Below are 19,542 nucleotides of genomic sequence, written 5' to 3'. Positions count from 1 at the left end.
TGAACATTGACAATAAGCATTAATTCTGTTGTGCTAAACGCAGGGACTTTTTCCCCCCGCTAAATAAAACCATTGGTTTGTTCTTTCCTTTGTTTTAAAGGCTCTGGCTTGTTTTATCTTGAATTGAATTTCTTGGTGCGGCATTTCAGAGAGAGGAGAAGGCTACCTACAAAAAGCTACCATGACACTGGTTTAATCTATTCTGCTTTCCTTGGTTACTGGTGGTTGAGCAGATAACCAAGAGATTATTTTGGAAGAGGCCCTGATACACGTTTGAAAAAGACACCATTGAGATGAGTCCTTGTACTTTAATGTAGAAAAGTACTTGCACGGAATCTTTATTCTGACTGTAAACTCTCGCATGCTCTTTGTAATTGCTTGCTCATCTTGATTATGTCCACAACCACATATTCATGTGTATTTGTATGTCACACCCCATCCAGGGCTTCCTGCATACTTCCGTTTATATAGATTTCTGATTTTGGAGGCTGAGCATGTTTTGATTTTTCCAGAAGAAGCAGTGGTTATTTTTAGCACAAGCCTGCTTTCCAGGTTGCTATACCTAACCATGCTGCTAAATGGCTCCTCACACATGTGGCAGCAGGTTTTTGCTTCTGTGCTCTTAGCATATAACTCCTTTCAAATATTTCCTAAAGGTATAGTCAAGCTGCTTCAGTTCTGTTTCTCATGGATAATGGTTCTGCTACAAATAAACATTTTCATTCAGATAGTGATAGGAAAAGTATGGCTTCTTCTTGAATGGCAGCTTCATTTTTTGTAACCCAGGTTTCCTAACTAATGAACATAAAAATCTCACTGGAACAAAGTCAATGTGATTACAGGTTAAAGACTACACCTAGAATTTTATATTTAAAATATTTGTGAGTTTTTCTAAAACTGCAGTAAAGGTGGGGGTGAATTAATGCATGGAGCCAAGGATTTCACATGGAAATTATGTGTGGTAATAAATATGTACTAATCCAAGAATTACTCCACATGGGGTGGAAAGTTCTCTGGAATGATTAAGACTTCAGAAATTAATAAATACTTTTGGTTGATATAAATATGTTTACTAGCTGCTCTTTCCAGTCCAGGATTATTTTGGCTAATGTCTTCTTTTCCTTTTCTCTACCTGTCCTTCTATTAAAAACTGGGTTACAGTCTGTGGCTGGCTGTAAAGTACAACTTTAAAACATCAGAAAACTGATCAGGAAACACAATTCACTGATTTTAAAAGAGTCTAAATCTCAAACTATTTACAGTGTAAATGACGCATAATTCAGATGTAGACTTAGGGCCAGGAAAATATCTCTGTCAATAACACTGCATATTTCATGTTGAAGTGTGTTGACAAGACACGTGCTTATGTATGAAAGTTGCATCCAATTTAAGAAATGAAAACTGAGTCTTTGTAGTCTTTTCCTTCCTGCTCTTTCCCCTCCTCAGCCTGCAATAAGTATTACTGTAAGTTCAACGCACTTGCACAGGTTTAGTTCTCACAAAAATAGCAGCTGCTCACAGGCTGCTTTCTTCTTATGTATCTTTCCAGCATTGATCCTTCGGGTTTTCTCTCCTAGCACCTTTGCATGTGCTCTTTGCTCCTTGCTCGTGTGACTGTCTGTATTTATATTCTCTGCAAGGTAGAAAGTATTTTGCATGAGGATCAGCAGTCTTCATCCTTGGTCTCCAGAAATTGTCCATACTATGTAATAGTTCCCATTAAGTAGGTGCTTCGCAAATACTTGGTTAGTGGAGTAGCAAAGGAATGGTAAGTGAAATCCACCCTACCTCTACAGTGGCAGATGAGTCAGAGAAAGAGGTGCTGTAAGGGCATTATCTTGTGGCCTGTTTTGAACACTTGACCATGACAAGATCAGTCTGGACTCCTTGTGGTTGAGTAAATATCCAGCAACTACGTAGGTGCAGCTGCACCTTATGCCTCTGCTCAGGGTATTTCCAGACAGTTGAATTCTGCTCTGTGTGAGTATTGCTGCTGTGATGCTTCACTGACTGCCTTGAATGTTAAGGCAGCCTACAGCTAGGTCCTTCTATCAATGTAATGTCTGTCCGGGGAGTACCAAAGTTTGCTGAAGGGGGATGGAGGAAGGGAAGTGAAGCAGGTGAGAGATTACCTTAGGTGTCTCCTGTATTTCCTGTGAGTCAGGAGTTATTAAAGTCTGGTTAGAGTGGACTGAGAAGAGATGAAGTTAAGAGGCTAATGACAACTTGGTATGAACACTTCAAGTGCTTCTTGGTCAAGGTATAACTGTGAGCTGGTAACAGCCTTCAGCAGGTTGGATCTTGGGTTTTATATGCTTGTGAATGGGAACTGATAGCAACTGAAATAGCAACCTGTCAGAAAGGTAAGCAGATGCTAGTGAGGTGTCTCCCAGTTGTTTTGGGAGCAGGATGTTTCTTTTTTATTGAAAACACACTAGCAAACTGCTTTGAAAGTGTCTTCATGTCAGGTTGTAAATGCAAGATTTGCTTTTGGATTTACTGCTTGCCAGGAGACATCAGAGTGGGCAGGGTACTTAAGCCTAATGTTAAAAAGCAGTTAGTTGCCAAATTCAGACTGCTGCTCAGACACATTAGTAGCATAAGGAAAGAAGGCAATAGGTAAAAAGTAAGTTACATAAATTTCTTTGTTGAAACAATTCACTTAATGTTTTCCTCTTTATTGTGCTAAATGCTTTTAATATGCTTTTAAAGTGTTAACACAAAGTGGGTGTTCTAAGGATAAATTAGACATGTAGTTTTCCCTAGTTTCTTTAAAACAACTAATACAGTAATTTGTGAAATCGAACATTTTTCCTTTAAGCACTCTCCTTTCAAGGAATCTACCACAAAATTATTAAAATGACTAATTATATAAATATGGGATAGATGCTCTTAAAGGGTCAAATAAGCATTGCAGTAACTTTAACTGCAGATGCATTTCTTCACTCTGAGTGGAGCATCAAGGCCTTCTCCTGGTCTGGACTTTTCATCTCCTCCAGAACACTCATTAGACCAGAGTTCAAATGTCTGGTGTGCTGAGATGGCCTCAGGAGCTGAAAGTGAGATTATTGCAGTGATGTTCATTTTAGCAAAGTGTTCCTTTTCTTGAAAACAACAACAAAAAGATTCTTACAGCTGGTGACAGTTTGTGGGTTAGGGCTTCTGAAAGGAAAGTTGGACAACAGTGGTTTAAATACAACTGCAACATTCTTCCCAGCATTTGCTCTTTCAGGAGATTCTTTAAATGTCAAAATTCATATGTATTGAACAAAAGTCAGTGGGAGCTGTTTCTGTTGGGCATTCCTGAAAAACAGACCAGAAGTGCACTAAAGTTGGCTCCAAAAATCCATGGAAGGTTGGGTGCTGAAGACACAGGTGCACCAGCCATGTTTCTAATGGGGTAACTGATTTTTGACAAGCACAGCTGATAGTCAGGAGCCCCTATATGTTCTCAATTTGCTTGTGATACCATATGGCTTCCAAAACAGCTTATGCCAATGTCTCCAGCTCATGTGAGATGAAGTAAGCTACAGTGTCAAAACTGAATTTTTTTGCTGGCATAAATTAGACCTACATTGTGGTTTACTAGTGACACTTTTCAAGTGCAGAGCTAGCTTTAACTTCATTATGACCCGGACAAAACTAATAATTTCCAGATGAAAAACCAAAGTGAAATAATATGAGAATACAGAATTCTGTATATATAACTTTCATGTGTACTAAAACCTCAAAAGAAGTCACTCAGATGTCTTTTCTGGGTGATACTAGTCCTTAATTCCACCTTACTGTTGAGGAAACGTGGCCGCTTTCCTTGTGGGATTCATCTGAACTGGTCGTATTCAGTTTTCCTTGACATGTTTTATTTCATTAATGAGTCACCGAGAAACAAAACCTCTACTTCTGCAGTGAGGGATAAGTTATCTCAGTTCTTCCTGAATACCTATGCATTGGTACCTCTAGAGCTTATGCCATGACAGTCTATTTGCGCTGCAGTCGATAATCAAGGGCCTTTATGTTGGAGACGGTGGAGGACCTTTCCTCTTAGGCAAGCGTACAAACATGGAACAAAATACTAGCTCTTGCTTCTAGGTCTTTCAGTCCTGGGTCTGGTAGGCACATTCACTACTGTGGATAGAGTGATTGCAGTACAACACCATCTGTTTATCCATCATTCGCTATTTTAACAGAGATTAATACGAGGCTATTTTTAGCACTGGCAGATAGATGATGTGTTATTTTAGAACATGTATTTATTTAGTGTTTTCTTTGATGCTATCTGTGTTACTGCTTGAGGTCACTTGAACCAGCCAGGGCTGCATGAGTCATCTTTACCCGGGGAGTTTACACATTGTGATCTAAAACATTTCTTTTTACCTCTCTTTCCTCCATCCCCCCCTCCCCCCCCCCCCAACCAGAGCATGACCCTAGAAAAACAACGTAATCCTCATGTTGTGCCAAGTGCAGCTCTCCTGAAAATTGGCTTCAGTTGATCTGTCTTGCCTTCTGCACTTGCCTACTACTAAACAGTAGAAGTGAGAGGGACACAATACAGAAAGCCTGAAGGTAGGACAGTGTTATTACACTGCTGGCAGCCTCCCTGTGCCTGAAGCCTGGAAAGAAGTCTTTCCTCTAAGGAAGAAAACCAGAGAGAACATTGGAAAGATAATCTTCCTGATAACCTGGAGCAGAGATTTTAGTTTCACTGCTGTTTGAATTCAGATTTTGGAATTTGTGATATAAAGTTTGCTGTCTGATAAAGATCTTATTGATGATCTGAAGGTCATACATAGCTGTAAGCATAGGCAGAGATAGAGTGCACTTCAGAATTTATTAATTGCTTTAGACTTTGAAGTTTTACAAACCTATTCTTATATTTTTCTTTATACACTTAGAGTCACTGGAGTAAATGTATTGGTTTTCTTCTTTCTTGGTGTCCAAGACAGGGTACCTCTGTTTTGCGTAAGATAACCCATAGCAAGTTTTGCATTGTTTTTCTTTTGTATTATATTTTGTATTATATTTTCTTTTGTAGACTATAAATTTGCCTAGGGAAAATGTGCAAATAGTGAAAACTTGTCATACAGACTTGAATTGGAGCATGGTAACATTTTAAGACTTACAAAGAAATCTGATTGCTTTTTTTTCTCAAGGGTGTATAGTTTTTCAGTCCTTTGGGGTTTAGACATAGCGGTTCTTAGTCAAGCATTCAGTATTATTTAGTTGTCTTCACTGTGTGTACACTGTGTGCAGTTCTGGTGTCCTTTGTGTATAGTTCTAGTGTTCTGTGTGCAGTTCTGGTGTCCTCAACATAAAAAGGACATGGAACTGCTGGAACAAGTCCAGAGGAGGCCACGAGGATGATCAGGGGACTGGAGCACTTCCCATATGAAGATAGGCTGGGGCTGTTCAGCCTGGAGAAGAGAAGGCTGCGTGGAGACCTCATAGCAGCCTTCCAGTATCTGAAGGGGGGCTATAGGGGTGCTGGGGAGGGGCTCTTCATTAGGGACTGTAGTGATAGGACAAGGGGTAACGGGTTAAAACTTAAACAGGGGAAGGAAGCTATAAGGAAGAAGTTCTTTCCTGTAAGGGTGGTGAGGCACTGGAATGGGTTGCCCAGGGAAGTGTGAATGCTCCATCCCTGGCCGTGTTCAAGGCCAAGTTGGACAGAGCTTTGGGTGACATGATTTAGTGTGAGGTGTCCCTGCCCATGGCAGGGGGGTTGGAACTAGATGATGTTGAGGTCCTTTCCAACCCTAACTGTTCTATGATTCCATGTCTAGCAGTTGTATGTATTCTCGCTGTGAATAGCTAAAATTCTGTTTGCTTGGGCATTAGAAAAATCTTATGCATTGGCATTCCAAAAGGTAGCATGACACAAAAACACATCAGACAAGGCTCTCCTTAAGTGAACCCATAGAGCTGAGGGAGAAGGCTATACTGAATTTTAAAGCTGAAGTTTAAATTGATTTGAATTGATAAGCAATTGCTTTTTGTTAATATATAGCCGATTTTAATTATGGCTTGCCATATTTAATGACATTGTATTTAATGACATGAGTACCATCTCTTGAAGCAGGAAGGTCCACTGTGTGCCAGTCTCCTGAACATCCTTGACAGTGAGCTGGCAGGCAAGAGTTTGTTTTTTAAGGGAGATCCTTTTTTAAATCCCCTTTGTCAAGCTCCATCTGATAAATTGCAAAGCAATGCACTAAACTGGAATTCTTTTTCCTAAGTTGTGTAAAACAACCTTAAGTACCCTGGATACACAAAGTGGAAAATAAATTAATCACACCAACTTTTATGCTTGACATCATAATTTATTTATTCTTTTAAAAACCGAAGGGAGTATCTGAAGACTGTAATCAGTTCAACTCAGAAACATGCCTTAAGATTTCAAAACTAGATCTCTTCATCCATAATATTTTTTAATTAGGGGACCAGAAACACCAGTCATTTTGCTTTTTTTGATTCCCACTTGGTTTCTCAACTCTGAATGACCTATCTGGTCAAATCTGTCGGCAGAAATTAAGAAAATACTCTACCTGCACCTGAAAAACAAATTAGTTACCCAAAGCTGGTTTTGTAGTTCAGCAGTCTCTGATTATTTCATTTTTTAAGTACTTCAATGTTGGCAGCAAAAACAAATGTCAAAATCGTTGTGTGTGCAGGAAGTTCAGTCATTAGTGCCGGTTACTGTTATTTCTTATTTTATGATACATTTTACAAGGTATTGAATTTAAAACTTCATTTAAATTTGGATGAATCTTTATTCACCTTGTAATAATCACATCTAAGACTGCTGGCAGTGCTTCCAGCTTGAGAGATTTTAGCCCATAGTCTGAACCTTTTAAGCTAAGGAATTGCAGAAAGAAGCCTTTCTCTGCTGACTCTGCTCTCATGTGACCTCACAGTGAACAGGATTGGCAAATGATCCAAATGAGCAAAAATCCTTTTTGGCAGGCTTGGTTTGGGTTTTAGCTTTGGTTCGTCAACCAACCAACCACACACCCATGTAGGTCAGAAGAGGAAAAAGGATGGTGCAAAAGCAATGAAAAATGGGAAGGTCAGAAGTGCTGTTTCTGCGGTGATGCTGGCAATGCTGACTCGTTTGAAGTATGGGCCTTTATGTGTTTTTTTCAGAAACACCTGTGGCTCACTGAACCTCTTTTCCTCGAGTCCTTTCTTCTAACTAGGCAGAGGTGTCTCCTAGATTTCCTGAAAAATACCCCAGTAAGAACTGTTCATTTGCAGTCAAAAGCTGTATAAAATCATAAAATCATCCATAAATAATTGGGAGAAAAAAATCAAATGCAATGGAAAAAAAGCCTGAGCTTACAAGCTTGAAATAGATGCTTTTAATCCATCCTAGTTTTTGTATCTTTCGTGATGGCAGTGAAACAACAGGCACATTCCTTAGCTTGCTGCATGTGCAGTTCGCTCTGACTCGTCTTGGCTTGGAGGGGCACCAACTTACCCTTCAGCCACCCCACCTTTCTGCCAGTGTAGAAATTAATTAACAGTAGAAATTAATGGCTGTCTTGTATGCAGGAAGTCCAGTCATTAGTGCAGGTTACTGTTATTTTTCATTTTATGATGCATTTGACAGTTTTTGGTCTCAGTCTCCTGCAGAAAAATGGCAATAGCTCTTACTGTTTCTCGTTGAAAACAAAAAAGTCTACAGTTCTTTAGGTTTATATTCAAGTTAAAACTAAGGGCAGTGTTTCCTTTGTAACACTGTGTTTCAGAAAATATTTCTTAGACTGAAAATGGAAAAACAGAGGAATGTGGAGGGCATAAGGGTGCACATTCCAGATCGCCTGAGCTGGTGCGGTGATGCAAAGCAGCTGTGAGTCGAATTAACTGGCCCTTGTACTGCGCAGGCAGTCTGCTCGTGCCTCCAATCCCAAAAATGTTGCTTGGTTCGACACTGTATGGCTTCAACTCTTCAAAAATGCAATGTTGTGCTCGCTGTGGGTGCATATTTTTAATTCTCTTAATTTGCATTGGAGAATTTCCTATATTAAGGTTAGCATGAATGGTTGAAAATGCATGTTGGTAGCTCAGGGCTTTTAAAATTGATTTATATGTGTATGTGTGTGTAAAATATGCATATTAAAATCTTGCTGAAGTGATCTGTTAAATGTCTTTAATTTGGATTTTCAAGTATGGAAATAATGAAAAAGCTCGATTTTCTTTCTCCTACTATTCATCAGCAATACATAACCTGAGTCAAACATCAGTGATGAGAGCTTCTGTGAGCTAGCTCTGCTCTCTGAGTCCTGGAAATGTGATTCTGGAGTCCAGGACAGGAAATGAGTGGCAGCTGATCAAATACTGGCATAACCACCTAATCACAGGAAATGCTTTTTGTCTGGATTTGGGACAATGTTACCATGGATAGCATAGTAGGAACTGCTACAGAAGTTTTCTTATCCCTACAGATTGTTTCTGACTTTATAGTAGAAGTGATATTTTGTTGTCACCATGCTTACTGATGTCAAGCTGGAATGACAAAGCTTGGTAATTTCTGTTTGATCTCTTTCCAGAGGCACCATAACACCAGTGCATGTTCAGATTAAAAGCACTGAAACCACTAGACTTGCTTTTTGTTTATGGGCTATGACAAATATAAATAGAAAGCTGTTTTATGCCTGCCGAACACATCCTATTGTCCCCTTAAGCTCGTGGAATCCTCCAGTAACAAAAGCCTGGTCTGTAAACCAAGGGAAGGGGTCGTGCAATTGTATTACATTGCTTTTAACAAATTATATTTTATTTTGCATCACAGGATAAGAAAGATGTTTGCCTTGAGTTGTATAATCATTTCAACTCCCTGTTTAATCGGACTAGGAGGATGATGGGACTTTAGAGTTGATGGCCCTTGGCAGCTCCACTGCACCCTCCCCTCAGATCCGTCTTGTTCTGCAAGGCCAGGAAGGCTTTCTAGAGTTATGAAACACTAGGCAGTAATTTAAATACTCAGCCTGCAGCAAAATGAACATTGCGGTTGTTATATCTGGGCAGTAAATATCCAATAAAGTAATGATAATAAATCAGTGAAATTTTATGTATAGCATTACTGCAAAATAAATTGGGATTCTGTGTGGAATTCCAGAGCAGAAACAAAACCCAGCTCATTGTAAGCTCACCAGGATGCTGTTCTTTCCTAAACACTGAAGAACAGTCGCTCCAGGAGCCCGTAGCCAGAAGCTGTATATATACGAATGAATGTGTATTTTAACGTCTGTGAGAAAGGGAAAGTAATGCGTGTTTGGAAGCTATATATGGGAGAACAAGTAAGGATTCTTGCCTTGATCACCACAGAAGAGGTGGACAGGAAGGTGCTAAAACAACACTTAAATAATCCCAAATGTCTGTTTTAAGATTGTTGCCCAGCTCGAGCTCATTTCAGTTTCTTTGTGACTTAAGGCCTTTCCTGTCTTCTCCCAGAAGCTGTCACATTGTCTGACTAGCAACAACTGATTTTGCTCTGACAGCATTTCCATAAACAGAGCCCAGACAGTGGATGCATGCAGCAAAAAATGTCTGGATGGCATCTTGATAAAATCTGGAAGACTGGTTACCCTCCTGGATGACTACAGACCTGTTAGCCTTACCTTGGGCATTACACTACTTCAGAGTACAAAATTACACGGTAAATGCAAGAGGAAAACAGTGCAACCAGGATGCATCAGAAAGATAAATTAAGGCACTTCCAAGGATAAGGTGGCACTAGCTTCACTGGGCAACTTGTTCCACCCCATATGCATTCCTATCCCCATAAGAAGCTCGGCTGGTGCACAGCAACAGCCATCCATATCCCCCCCTATGTATCAAAAGCCATAAGCTTTCAGGGGAAACCTTACCACCGTGCTGCAGTATTTAAAGGGTGGCTACAAAGAAGAAGGAGACCCCCTTTTTATAAGGGGTCACATGGAGAAGATGAGTGGTAATGGGCACATGTTAATCCTGGGGAGGTTCCGACTGGACACAAGAGCACAGTTAGCATAATCTTCCCAGGGAAGTGGTGGATTCCTCAGTGTTGGACGCTTAAGATTTGTCTGGACAGGGTGCTGGGACATCTAATTTAGGTCATGCTTTGCCTAGGAAGGCTGGACCAGATGATACTTGAGATCCCTTCCAGCCTTGTGTTGTATGATTGTGATTTCTCTAAACCAAGGAAATGCAATACTCTGAACTTCTAGTACACAATTTTGTGTGGCGCTGCACGGAACTTTTTAATTTTCCTGGAGGATATAGGTTGAGAGCTAAAAAATGGTTTAGCACAAACATGTGCTGGCAGACCAAGTTCTGTATATGCTACCCTGTTTACTCTGTGGCATGCATGGTACCAGGGACAACTGCTGTGCCACTTTACAAAACAGTTAAATACTTGTAGTGTGACCTTCATGTACTTGCTTCTGGTGCCACTCATGTTCAGTTAATTAACTTCATAAATTAGATTTATATAATGCAAATGGTATTGCTTCTGTTTTCAGAAAATTTGCCTCATGGCTTCAGCCTTCTCCTAATCTATTGTCAGAAACGGCCAGAAGGAATCATGTTTTAATGTCATCTTTTCACAAGTCAACAATTTCCTAAATAATAACATATTTGTGAGAGTGGAATGTGACAGCACATTAAAGTGTGTTGCCAGGAAACCTACTCACAAGTTGGTGGTCTTTCCTTAATAATAATGATAACGTGAAATACATTATCTTCACTATGCCAGTGTAAAAATAACAAAAATACTTGGGTTTTCTACCATTGTTGTTGGCTCTGAACAATAATGAAGCCCATTTGATGCCTTAAATTGTTGCTTGGTGATATTTATTCTGTGGCCATCTCAGTTTGTCATTCTCGGGCAGGATGCTCTTAAAGCCTTCCTCTTTATTGAGCAGCTGAGTTGTATGTGTTACATGTGTTCCTTAGGTTTCTTTTCCCATTACACTTTGTCTTTTTTTATTGAAGAAGTGTTTTTTCCATTGAATTTCATGTTGTGGCTACAACATTCAGTTAAGGCTACAGCATCTCTGTATCTGTTCAACTGTTTACTGGAATTTTGTGTTTAACTGTGTGGACTCATTTTTCCTGTTCAGAAGAATTATACTTGAAATATATGGTCTTAAAAGCTCTTGTGAGATATAAGCATTATTTAATAGACTACTTAAAGTCTGCTTTCTGTTTGGTTGGTTGGTCAGTTTGGTGATTTTCCAATTCTGAGTAACATGATTCATGGAATGTAAGTGTAATTTTATTTCGTTTTGTTCATGCTTGTTGACCTCTTCTTCCAGAATCCACAATAGATCCCTTAGAAAATTAGTAAAATACTTTTTTCTGAGTTGTGTGTTACTTTGTATATAGAACTGAACTTCCGTTCGTTAAAACTTTCCCACTGACTTAAATAAATACTTGGTGTCTCCTAGCATCCTCTTTAGGTATTCATTGTGAAGCTTTTGGGACAAAGCCAAGTGAACTTAATCTCTGGCCGGATAAATGTTTTGGTCTTTAATTAGACAAATACAGACCAGATTGCTATCAGAACTTGTGACAATTATGGGTATCTTAAATCTGTATTTCAAATAAAAATTGAAGGTACCTAGTGCTGTCAAAGATTGTATCAAAGTGCATCAATTTCCCAGCACACAAACTGAAGTTTAAAAAAGATGACTTGAGATATTTCTGCTCAAAAAATAAAATGTACTTTTATCAACTTAGTGTATCAGTCACTGGCTAATAGCTCACAAATTGTTGTGTGAGCTGTATGCCTTGTCTTGTTTTCTTCTCAACCATTGCATTAGCAATCAAGGATGAGCTCATCTGTATTATGTGCATCCCAGCTCACCCCGATCTGAAGGACTTTCTCTGCTCTCCAATTTCATTTTGGACTGAGGCTACGCTTCTTTTTTTGTATGCCGTTTGCCACTGAGACTGTTTTGCATGTCAAAAATCTCCACTGCAAATAAGTCACATTTATTCTATTTTCCGTTTCATTAATGTGCACCCGTATCTTTGTACATAGTATTGCATTTGTCCTGTCTTCTTAGGAGAATGAGGGATTATCATGACAGGCATTATATCTGAGCTGCTTAGTTTATATTTAGTCTTTTGATTATTTGGCACATTACGATGTGTTAATTTTTGCACTTATTGAAAGGTGTAAGCAGATTCACGGGAAGTTTAACCAAATCTGTAGAAATGTGGTTTTACGCTTGTCTGACAGTATACAGCAGATGTTATGGATTTTCTAGCCTGTGCAAATGTCCATGAGACTTGCAAGACTTAAAAACTTGCATCAAAATGTTTGTAAAGGGAATGTGATACTGATACTTTTGTTGTAGGTTCTTTAAACACTGTCATTCCAAGCTCTCTTAAAGAGGAGTGATAACCAAGCTATAAAGTACTTCATTTGGATTTTGGGCCCTGATATTCCAAATTTTAACACCAAGAAATCAATGCTCTTTGAAACCATTTTTTTTTTTTGACTGGTTTAAGACTCTGGTATGTCACAATATCCTGTTTTCCACATGGGTACATGTACTACAGACCTTCCATCCCCAAAGATAATCATTGTACTGTTGAAAGCAGCAACTAAAAAGTCTCATGAAAACATCTGGGCATTTTTTTGTTTGTTTGGCTTGGGTTTTTTTTAACTCAAAGGCAGACAAAACACTTGAGAAAGGCTTGCTACTTTTTTGATAAAAATAAGCTGGAAATTGTGTTTGTTTCTCAGAATTTCTAAATCCACAAAGTGTGTTTAATATTTCTTCAAAGTATTTCAGATCCTCTGTGTTTAGTACTTTGGGAAAAGTATGTATTTCCACATTAAGGCAAATTGAAAAACACTTGGTTCGATTTGGCCTAGTTTTCTAGCATTAGGTTATTGAATTTCCTTGAAAGCCAACAATCTAATGCCAGGTATCATCTGAACTGTAAAAACATGAAGTTACTCTAGCTACTGGTAGATGTTCTTAGACATGTAAAACTTTAACGCTGGCAGCTGGGTGGGCTTTTATGTTGGTTTGGGGGTTTTCCCTCCATACACCTTAAATTAATCTGATCCTAAACACTCAGAAAATCAAATACTTTACCCTGTGTTTTCTTAGTCATATAATTGCTTTAATTTCAGGACTTGTTTATGAATAGGTAATCATGAATTATTTATATGGAAGTCACCTGTGCCATTTAAACTCCTACCACATTGTGTGGTTATTAGAAATGTCTTGGTAGATACCTTTTAACTTGCACTTTTAAGGGAAAAAGAATAAAAACAAGATGAATTTTTGTGTGTTTGAAATGATGAAAACCTCATTTAAAACAAATTAAGGAGTATTTTGCTGAACTGATTTATTTCTCTACAGCAGAACTTAGCTTAACCTTTTATTTCTCTTGCAAGAATGGCTTTGAGTGTAATTTAAACTGTCAAATGACATTTATCAAACGATGGTTTTGCCCTGTAACAGGCAAATGTCTTCCACAAAATTGATTAGCTGCTGACCTCATCCACCCTTTTCAGACCCTTCAAGGTAGATTTCAAAGAGTTGTAAAATAATCACTTCACTTTCAGTTTATACTTCAACACAAGGCGTTTACTGTCCTGGTAGCGATACTGCAGTGTGTTCCACATCTGGGAAGGAGAGGATGTAAATGCCTGCCTATAGCTCTGCCTGTCACCACCCAGCCCGTTGTGTTTTAACCTAAACCCCTACTCCTTGCAAAATAGGAACAGCTTTGGAAATGGCTTTTTACAGGATAATAGAATGAATAAGGTTAAGAAACTATCTTCTAGATGATTGTGCTTTAGTAATTGGGAAAATGCTGTTCAGTAAGGCCCTGCAGGGTGTTCAGTTATCAAGAAGGTGCCAGAAGAATGAAGAAGAATAATAGTCTCCTAAATGTGAAATTTTATCCCCCAAACAGTTTTCTTCTGTTGCATGCTTGTTCTGCATCCTTGTTTTGTGAGAACAATCCATTAGAAGCCAATAGGCTTGCTTTTGTTAGCATTAACCTACCAGTAAATGAATTAACTGTGCCTATGAAGAAGTCTTTGGCCCTGTTAAAATGGTGACTCCATGTCTGAACAAAAAGTACTCTCTGATACTGTTTTCTGTTCAGAGCTCTGTGCAAGTTCCTTTGCTAAAGAAGAAACTGAGATGCAGAAAGTAAACCATGAACATAAAAACCTCAGAATGGCTGGTGATGTTAAAAGTTCAGTTCTATTTTTAGACCTCAGTAATTTCTTTATTCGAAAGTCTCTTCCAGTCCCACTTCTTCCAAAATCTGTGTTTAAAAATACACAGATTTGTGAAAAATGCCCTGGACTTTCTCTCAGAGTAACAAACCAGTTGCAGCTTGTTTGTCTCAGCCGATCAGACTTGTGTGAATAGGCTTTCAGTTCAGAAAGAGAGCTGGGAGATAAATAAGAGCTGAAAAGAAAGTAGCACTTCCACAACTTCAGCCGCATCCAGCATCAGGAGAAGCAGGAATTTTCCTGTGTGTGAAATTGCCAAGAGCCATAACTGCAACTGAGATCTTTAATCAAGCTGTTCAGTGTGAAAACACCTCATTCCTCCATAGGTTCAGCCGGCAAATCTGTCTGCCTGGTATGTTAAATTGAGAGGAAACAGTATCTATGCTGCATATTAAAGCTGAGATATTAAATACAAGAAACTATGTACAGAATGAAGTCTTTAAATAGGAAGAGAGTTTTGAACCACTAGGCATTGCTAAGTAGCTTGCATGTCATTTGTGATGTGCTTGGGGTGAAATTTTTTTGGACATTCATGTACATGGTTTCTCTGATTTTTGTAATTTTTGGTTTGGTTTGGTTTTGTTGTTTGGTTTTTTTTATGAGTCAGACCAGCTGTAATGTGTTACACAGGTTTCTTGCTGCAGCATCATAGTGATAGGCATCAGCTTCTATCTGTTGGAGAGCAGGACCATTGTTCTGGCTCCTCTAGCTAAACATGCAATATGTTATGTGAATTGCCTGTATTATATGCTGCTTAAATATCTCATTGTCTGCTTTGCATACAAGCAATTTATTGCTGCTTATGTTCTGACAGAATGAAAACTAATGTTTAATTATGCATTGCCCTAGTAATGTGGTGTTTAGGGTGAGTGTATCTGAATTAAATAAGGGCCATTAATAATGCCTAACCATTTATGATATATTCATTGCCTGATTTCAAATCATATAAATTAGAGAAGCTTATTTGAAATGTCACCAATGTAAGATGGCTTTGTGGGAACACCTCTCTGTGTGCTAATTTCAGAATCATTACCAGCTGAGCCTTACTATTTATTCAATGTCCAGTAGGCTTTTATTATTCCCTTATTTGCAGCTTAATTACAACCTCTGTTTCCCTGACAGTGTGAATTCAATCCTAAACCTGCAGGAGCAAAATAAGTTGCAATCAGTTGGTTTTTGCCTGAAAGCCTCCTTTCGCTTCAGCCCCCTCCCACCTGCCACGATCTAGCCGCAGCTCTGAGCAGATCCCTAGAGCCACAGTGTTTATACCGTGTGTTTCAAGCGGTGATGCTAGTCTGAGGCTTTTGAAATTGTTCTTCTTACAGCTCATAAGGTGTAAGCAAGCATCTCAGACACCTGGTTTTATACCAGTATCACAGGGATATTTGAATAAATTGCTTAAAGGGATGATTCTGGGTCACTTTAGTATCTTGTGTGCATGAATTTACAAATTATATTAATAGACATGAGGTATTTATACATAATATGCATGGTTACTGTGCAACTCTAATCTTAGTTGTTCATATTTAAAATAATCCATTCTCTAAGGCTATTATATGGGATTTAAATTCCTCAAAAATACAGTAAGCATTGTCTGTTTCGAGTAACAGGACAAACTGCAGCGAAGTTTTGCATTGACAGCAACAAATAAGGTCAGTTAAAGGATGTAGGTTGCAGGACTAAAAGAACTTTATTTCTCTGTTTGATGCACATGCATTTGTTATAGAAATGCTATAAATGTGGGCTCTCTTAGAAGTAATTGTAATTAAACGAATATCTGATCTTGAGCCTTCAGCAACAAGTCAGTCCTCTGTCCAGTGAGCTCTTTCTGTTTCATTTATGCATCATGATTATCTCTTAGGGGAAATTCTTTTTTGCTTATAATTTTGTTACGTTCAGTAGCAGTCCTTAGAGGAAATGGATGTTTCTTGTTTCTTAAGTAATTATTACAGTTACTGTAATTAGGAAATAACTGAACTTTCATCCTCAGTCACGTTTAATTTGCTCTTGTGAAGAAAGCTAGCTGTATTTAATGGGTAATATGAAGAGATGCACACAACACTTGGCAAGTACTTAGTTTTCTGTCATGCTTGACTTTAAAACAGAGGAAAAGAAGCAAAATTTTAATCCAAGATGAGTTGGAAGAGTCAAAATGTCTTCTTTGTGCTTCATATTTAGAGTCTTTCAGATGTGACTGTTTCTTTACTTGGTGATGGCAAAGTGGAGAACTGATCTCTCTGACCTTTCCCTTTCCTTTTAACTTTCCAAGAGCTGTTTGTGGGGGAGTTTGGATATTGTTTCTTCTCCCTCCCCCCACAATGTGGTTCCAGTTTCCACCAAGATCTAATGACACGGGTATTCTTTTCTGTCTTGTGTGCACTTTCCAATCTGGCCTCATCAAATCTATCCGAAAAATGTACTATTGCACAAAGAACCAGACCTTACACTTGAAAGGTTTAAATTAATTAATGGCCTGTGCCGCTGGGACGTACCATTACTCAGCTGGTGTGCTATATCAAAGGTCATTTGTACTGCGTGTGCATCACCTGCTTTTTTATTTTCCTGTCTGCTGGAGAGGAATTCCCTAAATATCAGAGAAATTATTTTTGCATACTTCCAGGTTGGATGAATCGAAAAATAAGTTTAAAAATAAATACCCTTCTGTTAGTCTGCTTTTTTTTTTTTTTTTTTTTTTGCCTGGTTTGGGGTTGAGGAAAGAGTACATTCGCATCTGGTAGGGAACTTCCTAGAAGTATTTTGGAATTTCTGCTTAGAATAAAAGAATCCCTGAAGTATGCAGGTATGAGCACATTTGGCTCTGTTACTCTGCTACGTAGGTGACATTTGTGAGGCCTACAAGTTAAACTGTACTATTATAGTACGTGTATAAATATTTGCAGCACAAAAGCAAATCTGTAGATGTAGAGAAACTTTGCATCAGCAAAGTAAGAAAGCAAGTGTATGTGAAAACTTGAATAATGCAGTTTTGATAATTTAAAATCCAAATCTGCAAGCAAACTTGCTGTTATTGTAGGTAATGGAAGATGTTCTTTGTATCACTTTTGCCTAGACTGTACTTGTGTGTAGGTCTACTTACTCCTCTTTCAGGCATGGAGTTTGTTATATGATCTGGCAATCTAAAAGATAGGTAACACTGTATAAGCAAATCTAAAGTTCCGTATCTCTGCATAGCATCTGCTTGTCCCTAGTTTTATTTGTACAACAGCTACACTAGTTCTGCAGGCTTATGAACCTGTCCTGTGGATTCAAAGTGAGATTGATATACGGTGATAGCAACTGTAGTAAAGAGCATGTATGTTAGATGTAGTGATTTTCAATCAACATTTTGTTATTTTATGTCATATTTAATGAGGTGTCAGCATGATTTATTAGGTTTATACAGCTGTGTTTTCAAAAATTTACTGGAGTTTCTTCTTTCACTCTGCTTGGAGGGAGGAAAGAACATTCTCCCTGCAACTCCAGGGAGCAGAGCACACTCGGCCCATCCCAGACATCTGTCTATTTCCTTTCTCCGCTCTGCTATATAACTGCCATGCCTCTGTCTAGAGCTTACCAAAGAAGCACTCTGTAAATTCAACAGATTTTATCAGGTTTTGTGTGGGCTGCAAGGGTCTTGAATAATAAAAATGAGATGCCAGGGACCATTACTGGGAGTTGAAAGTACTGAAAAGTGGTGAGGCCACCTGACCTGCCTGCTTGCATTGGTTTCTTTCCTCTGTTTAAGAGCTAAAAGGCTCCTCGCTGTTTTCTTGTTTTGTTTAACTTCGGTTCTGCAAAAGGTCATACTCACACTGAGTGCAAGTCCCCTTTTATAACTTATAGCTGCTTCGATGAAGGTTTCTCCAAAAGCCTCTCTTCAGCAGGATAGCACTTACAGGCAACTAACAGCTTCCTAGTTGGAAAGTGTTGGATAAGCAGTGCTGAGAGCAGAAGAGCACCCCTGTGTTGCTGTATCCACCCTTAGTGTGCATTTGTATTCATATGGAGTGAGTTTTCCCTCTAACCCCTGTAAAAAACCGCTGAAGCAAAATGTGCTCTGCGTGAGCAAACAGACTTGACCGGATAAATTGAGGTGTGTGACCAGGGTGTAGAGCATGATAAGAACATAAGTAAAATGTATGTCATGGGTGACTGTTGTTGTAATGGGTATCTCATTCATGATTCGAAAGCACATGATTTGTAAGCTAACAATACTCTGTCTTATGTTTATCAAGTTTTAGTTAAAGTTTACTAAAGTAAGGGTAAATTGATACATGCAATGATAAAAATATGCCTACAGGATAGGTAATGGTAAAGCTTTCTATGATTTCTGTGAGGTGTGGTCAGAAGTGGATTTCAAATATATATGAAAAAACCTAATCTTGAAGACTATTTCTGTTAAAGCTAGAAAGAATAGATGGTCCCCACAAATATAGGAAAATAAGGGGAAACCTTGGAAGTTGTTAATCTATTTCTAAGTAAAAATTCAGCTATTTAGTTTGTCTGACTTGAGCAATCAAAAAGATGCCTACAAAGATTTGCCTGCGTTCTGTGCTAGTGTAAGAAACAACCCTCTATTTATTGAGCCCAAAGTGTGTGCATTCACATATAAGCAAGATTTCACTTGATTTTCTATAAAGAGTCCGAGACGCAAACATGTGTCGTGGTCTACTAAGCTTTGTAGGCTGCTAAGGTAAATAGTCATTTGAAATATGGAATTTGGATTATTTTTTGGAAGCGTAGCTCAGTTGATTTGACAAGAATGATGTGTTGGGATTAAAGACCGTTTTGTTGGCATCCTCATTGACCTTCCATAAAAAGTACAAGCCAGTTGTGCTTTGAAGCACTTCCCCTCTCTCCCACTCCCACCTCCCCCTCCCCAGAAACTAGTATAAATACGGAATGCTGTTCCTTCTTTTCCAAAGTGTGATCACATTTAATCTGGAAAGAATAAAACTGCTTTTACATTCTTTTACTTACATTCACTCGCGGGTCATACACACAAGAATTAGTAGACTAAGTAACGTTAAGATACATGCAGCATTTTTGCAAAGACATAAGCATCTAAATATATTCTCTTTTCTCTAGATCAATGAACTGAGCCATGTTCAAATCCCTGTTATGTTGATGCCAGATGATTTCAAAGCCTACTCAAAGATAAAGGTGGACAATCACCTTTTCAACAAGTAAGTACAAGTAACAATTCCTTGCAGAAGTGGATAGTGGCAGTGATATTTATGAAGTACTATGAACTCTGTTATTTTTCAGTTCATGGGACTGAAGTTTTTATG

At 38.6% G+C, this 19,542-nt stretch overlaps 1 protein-coding gene across 1 annotated transcript in view; it reads left to right on the top strand.

The window, feature by feature from the left end:
- Positions 1 to 19,542, top strand: part of PIP4K2A (phosphatidylinositol-5-phosphate 4-kinase type 2 alpha) — a 113,067-nt gene that overhangs the window by 40,353 nt on the left and 53,172 nt on the right. Inside the window, exon 2 of the mRNA XM_065666561.1 lies at positions 19,340 to 19,437. Coding sequence (XP_065522633.1) covers positions 19,340 to 19,437 — 98 coding nt within the window. The remainder of the gene's footprint in view (positions 1 to 19,339; positions 19,438 to 19,542) is intronic.

The sequence above is a fragment of the Lathamus discolor genome, chromosome 2, assembly GCF_037157495.1.
Source record: "Lathamus discolor isolate bLatDis1 chromosome 2, bLatDis1.hap1, whole genome shotgun sequence".
Lineage (NCBI taxonomy): Eukaryota > Metazoa > Chordata > Aves > Psittaciformes > Psittacidae > Lathamus > Lathamus discolor.
This window is presented reverse-complemented; position numbering and strand designations above follow the sequence as displayed.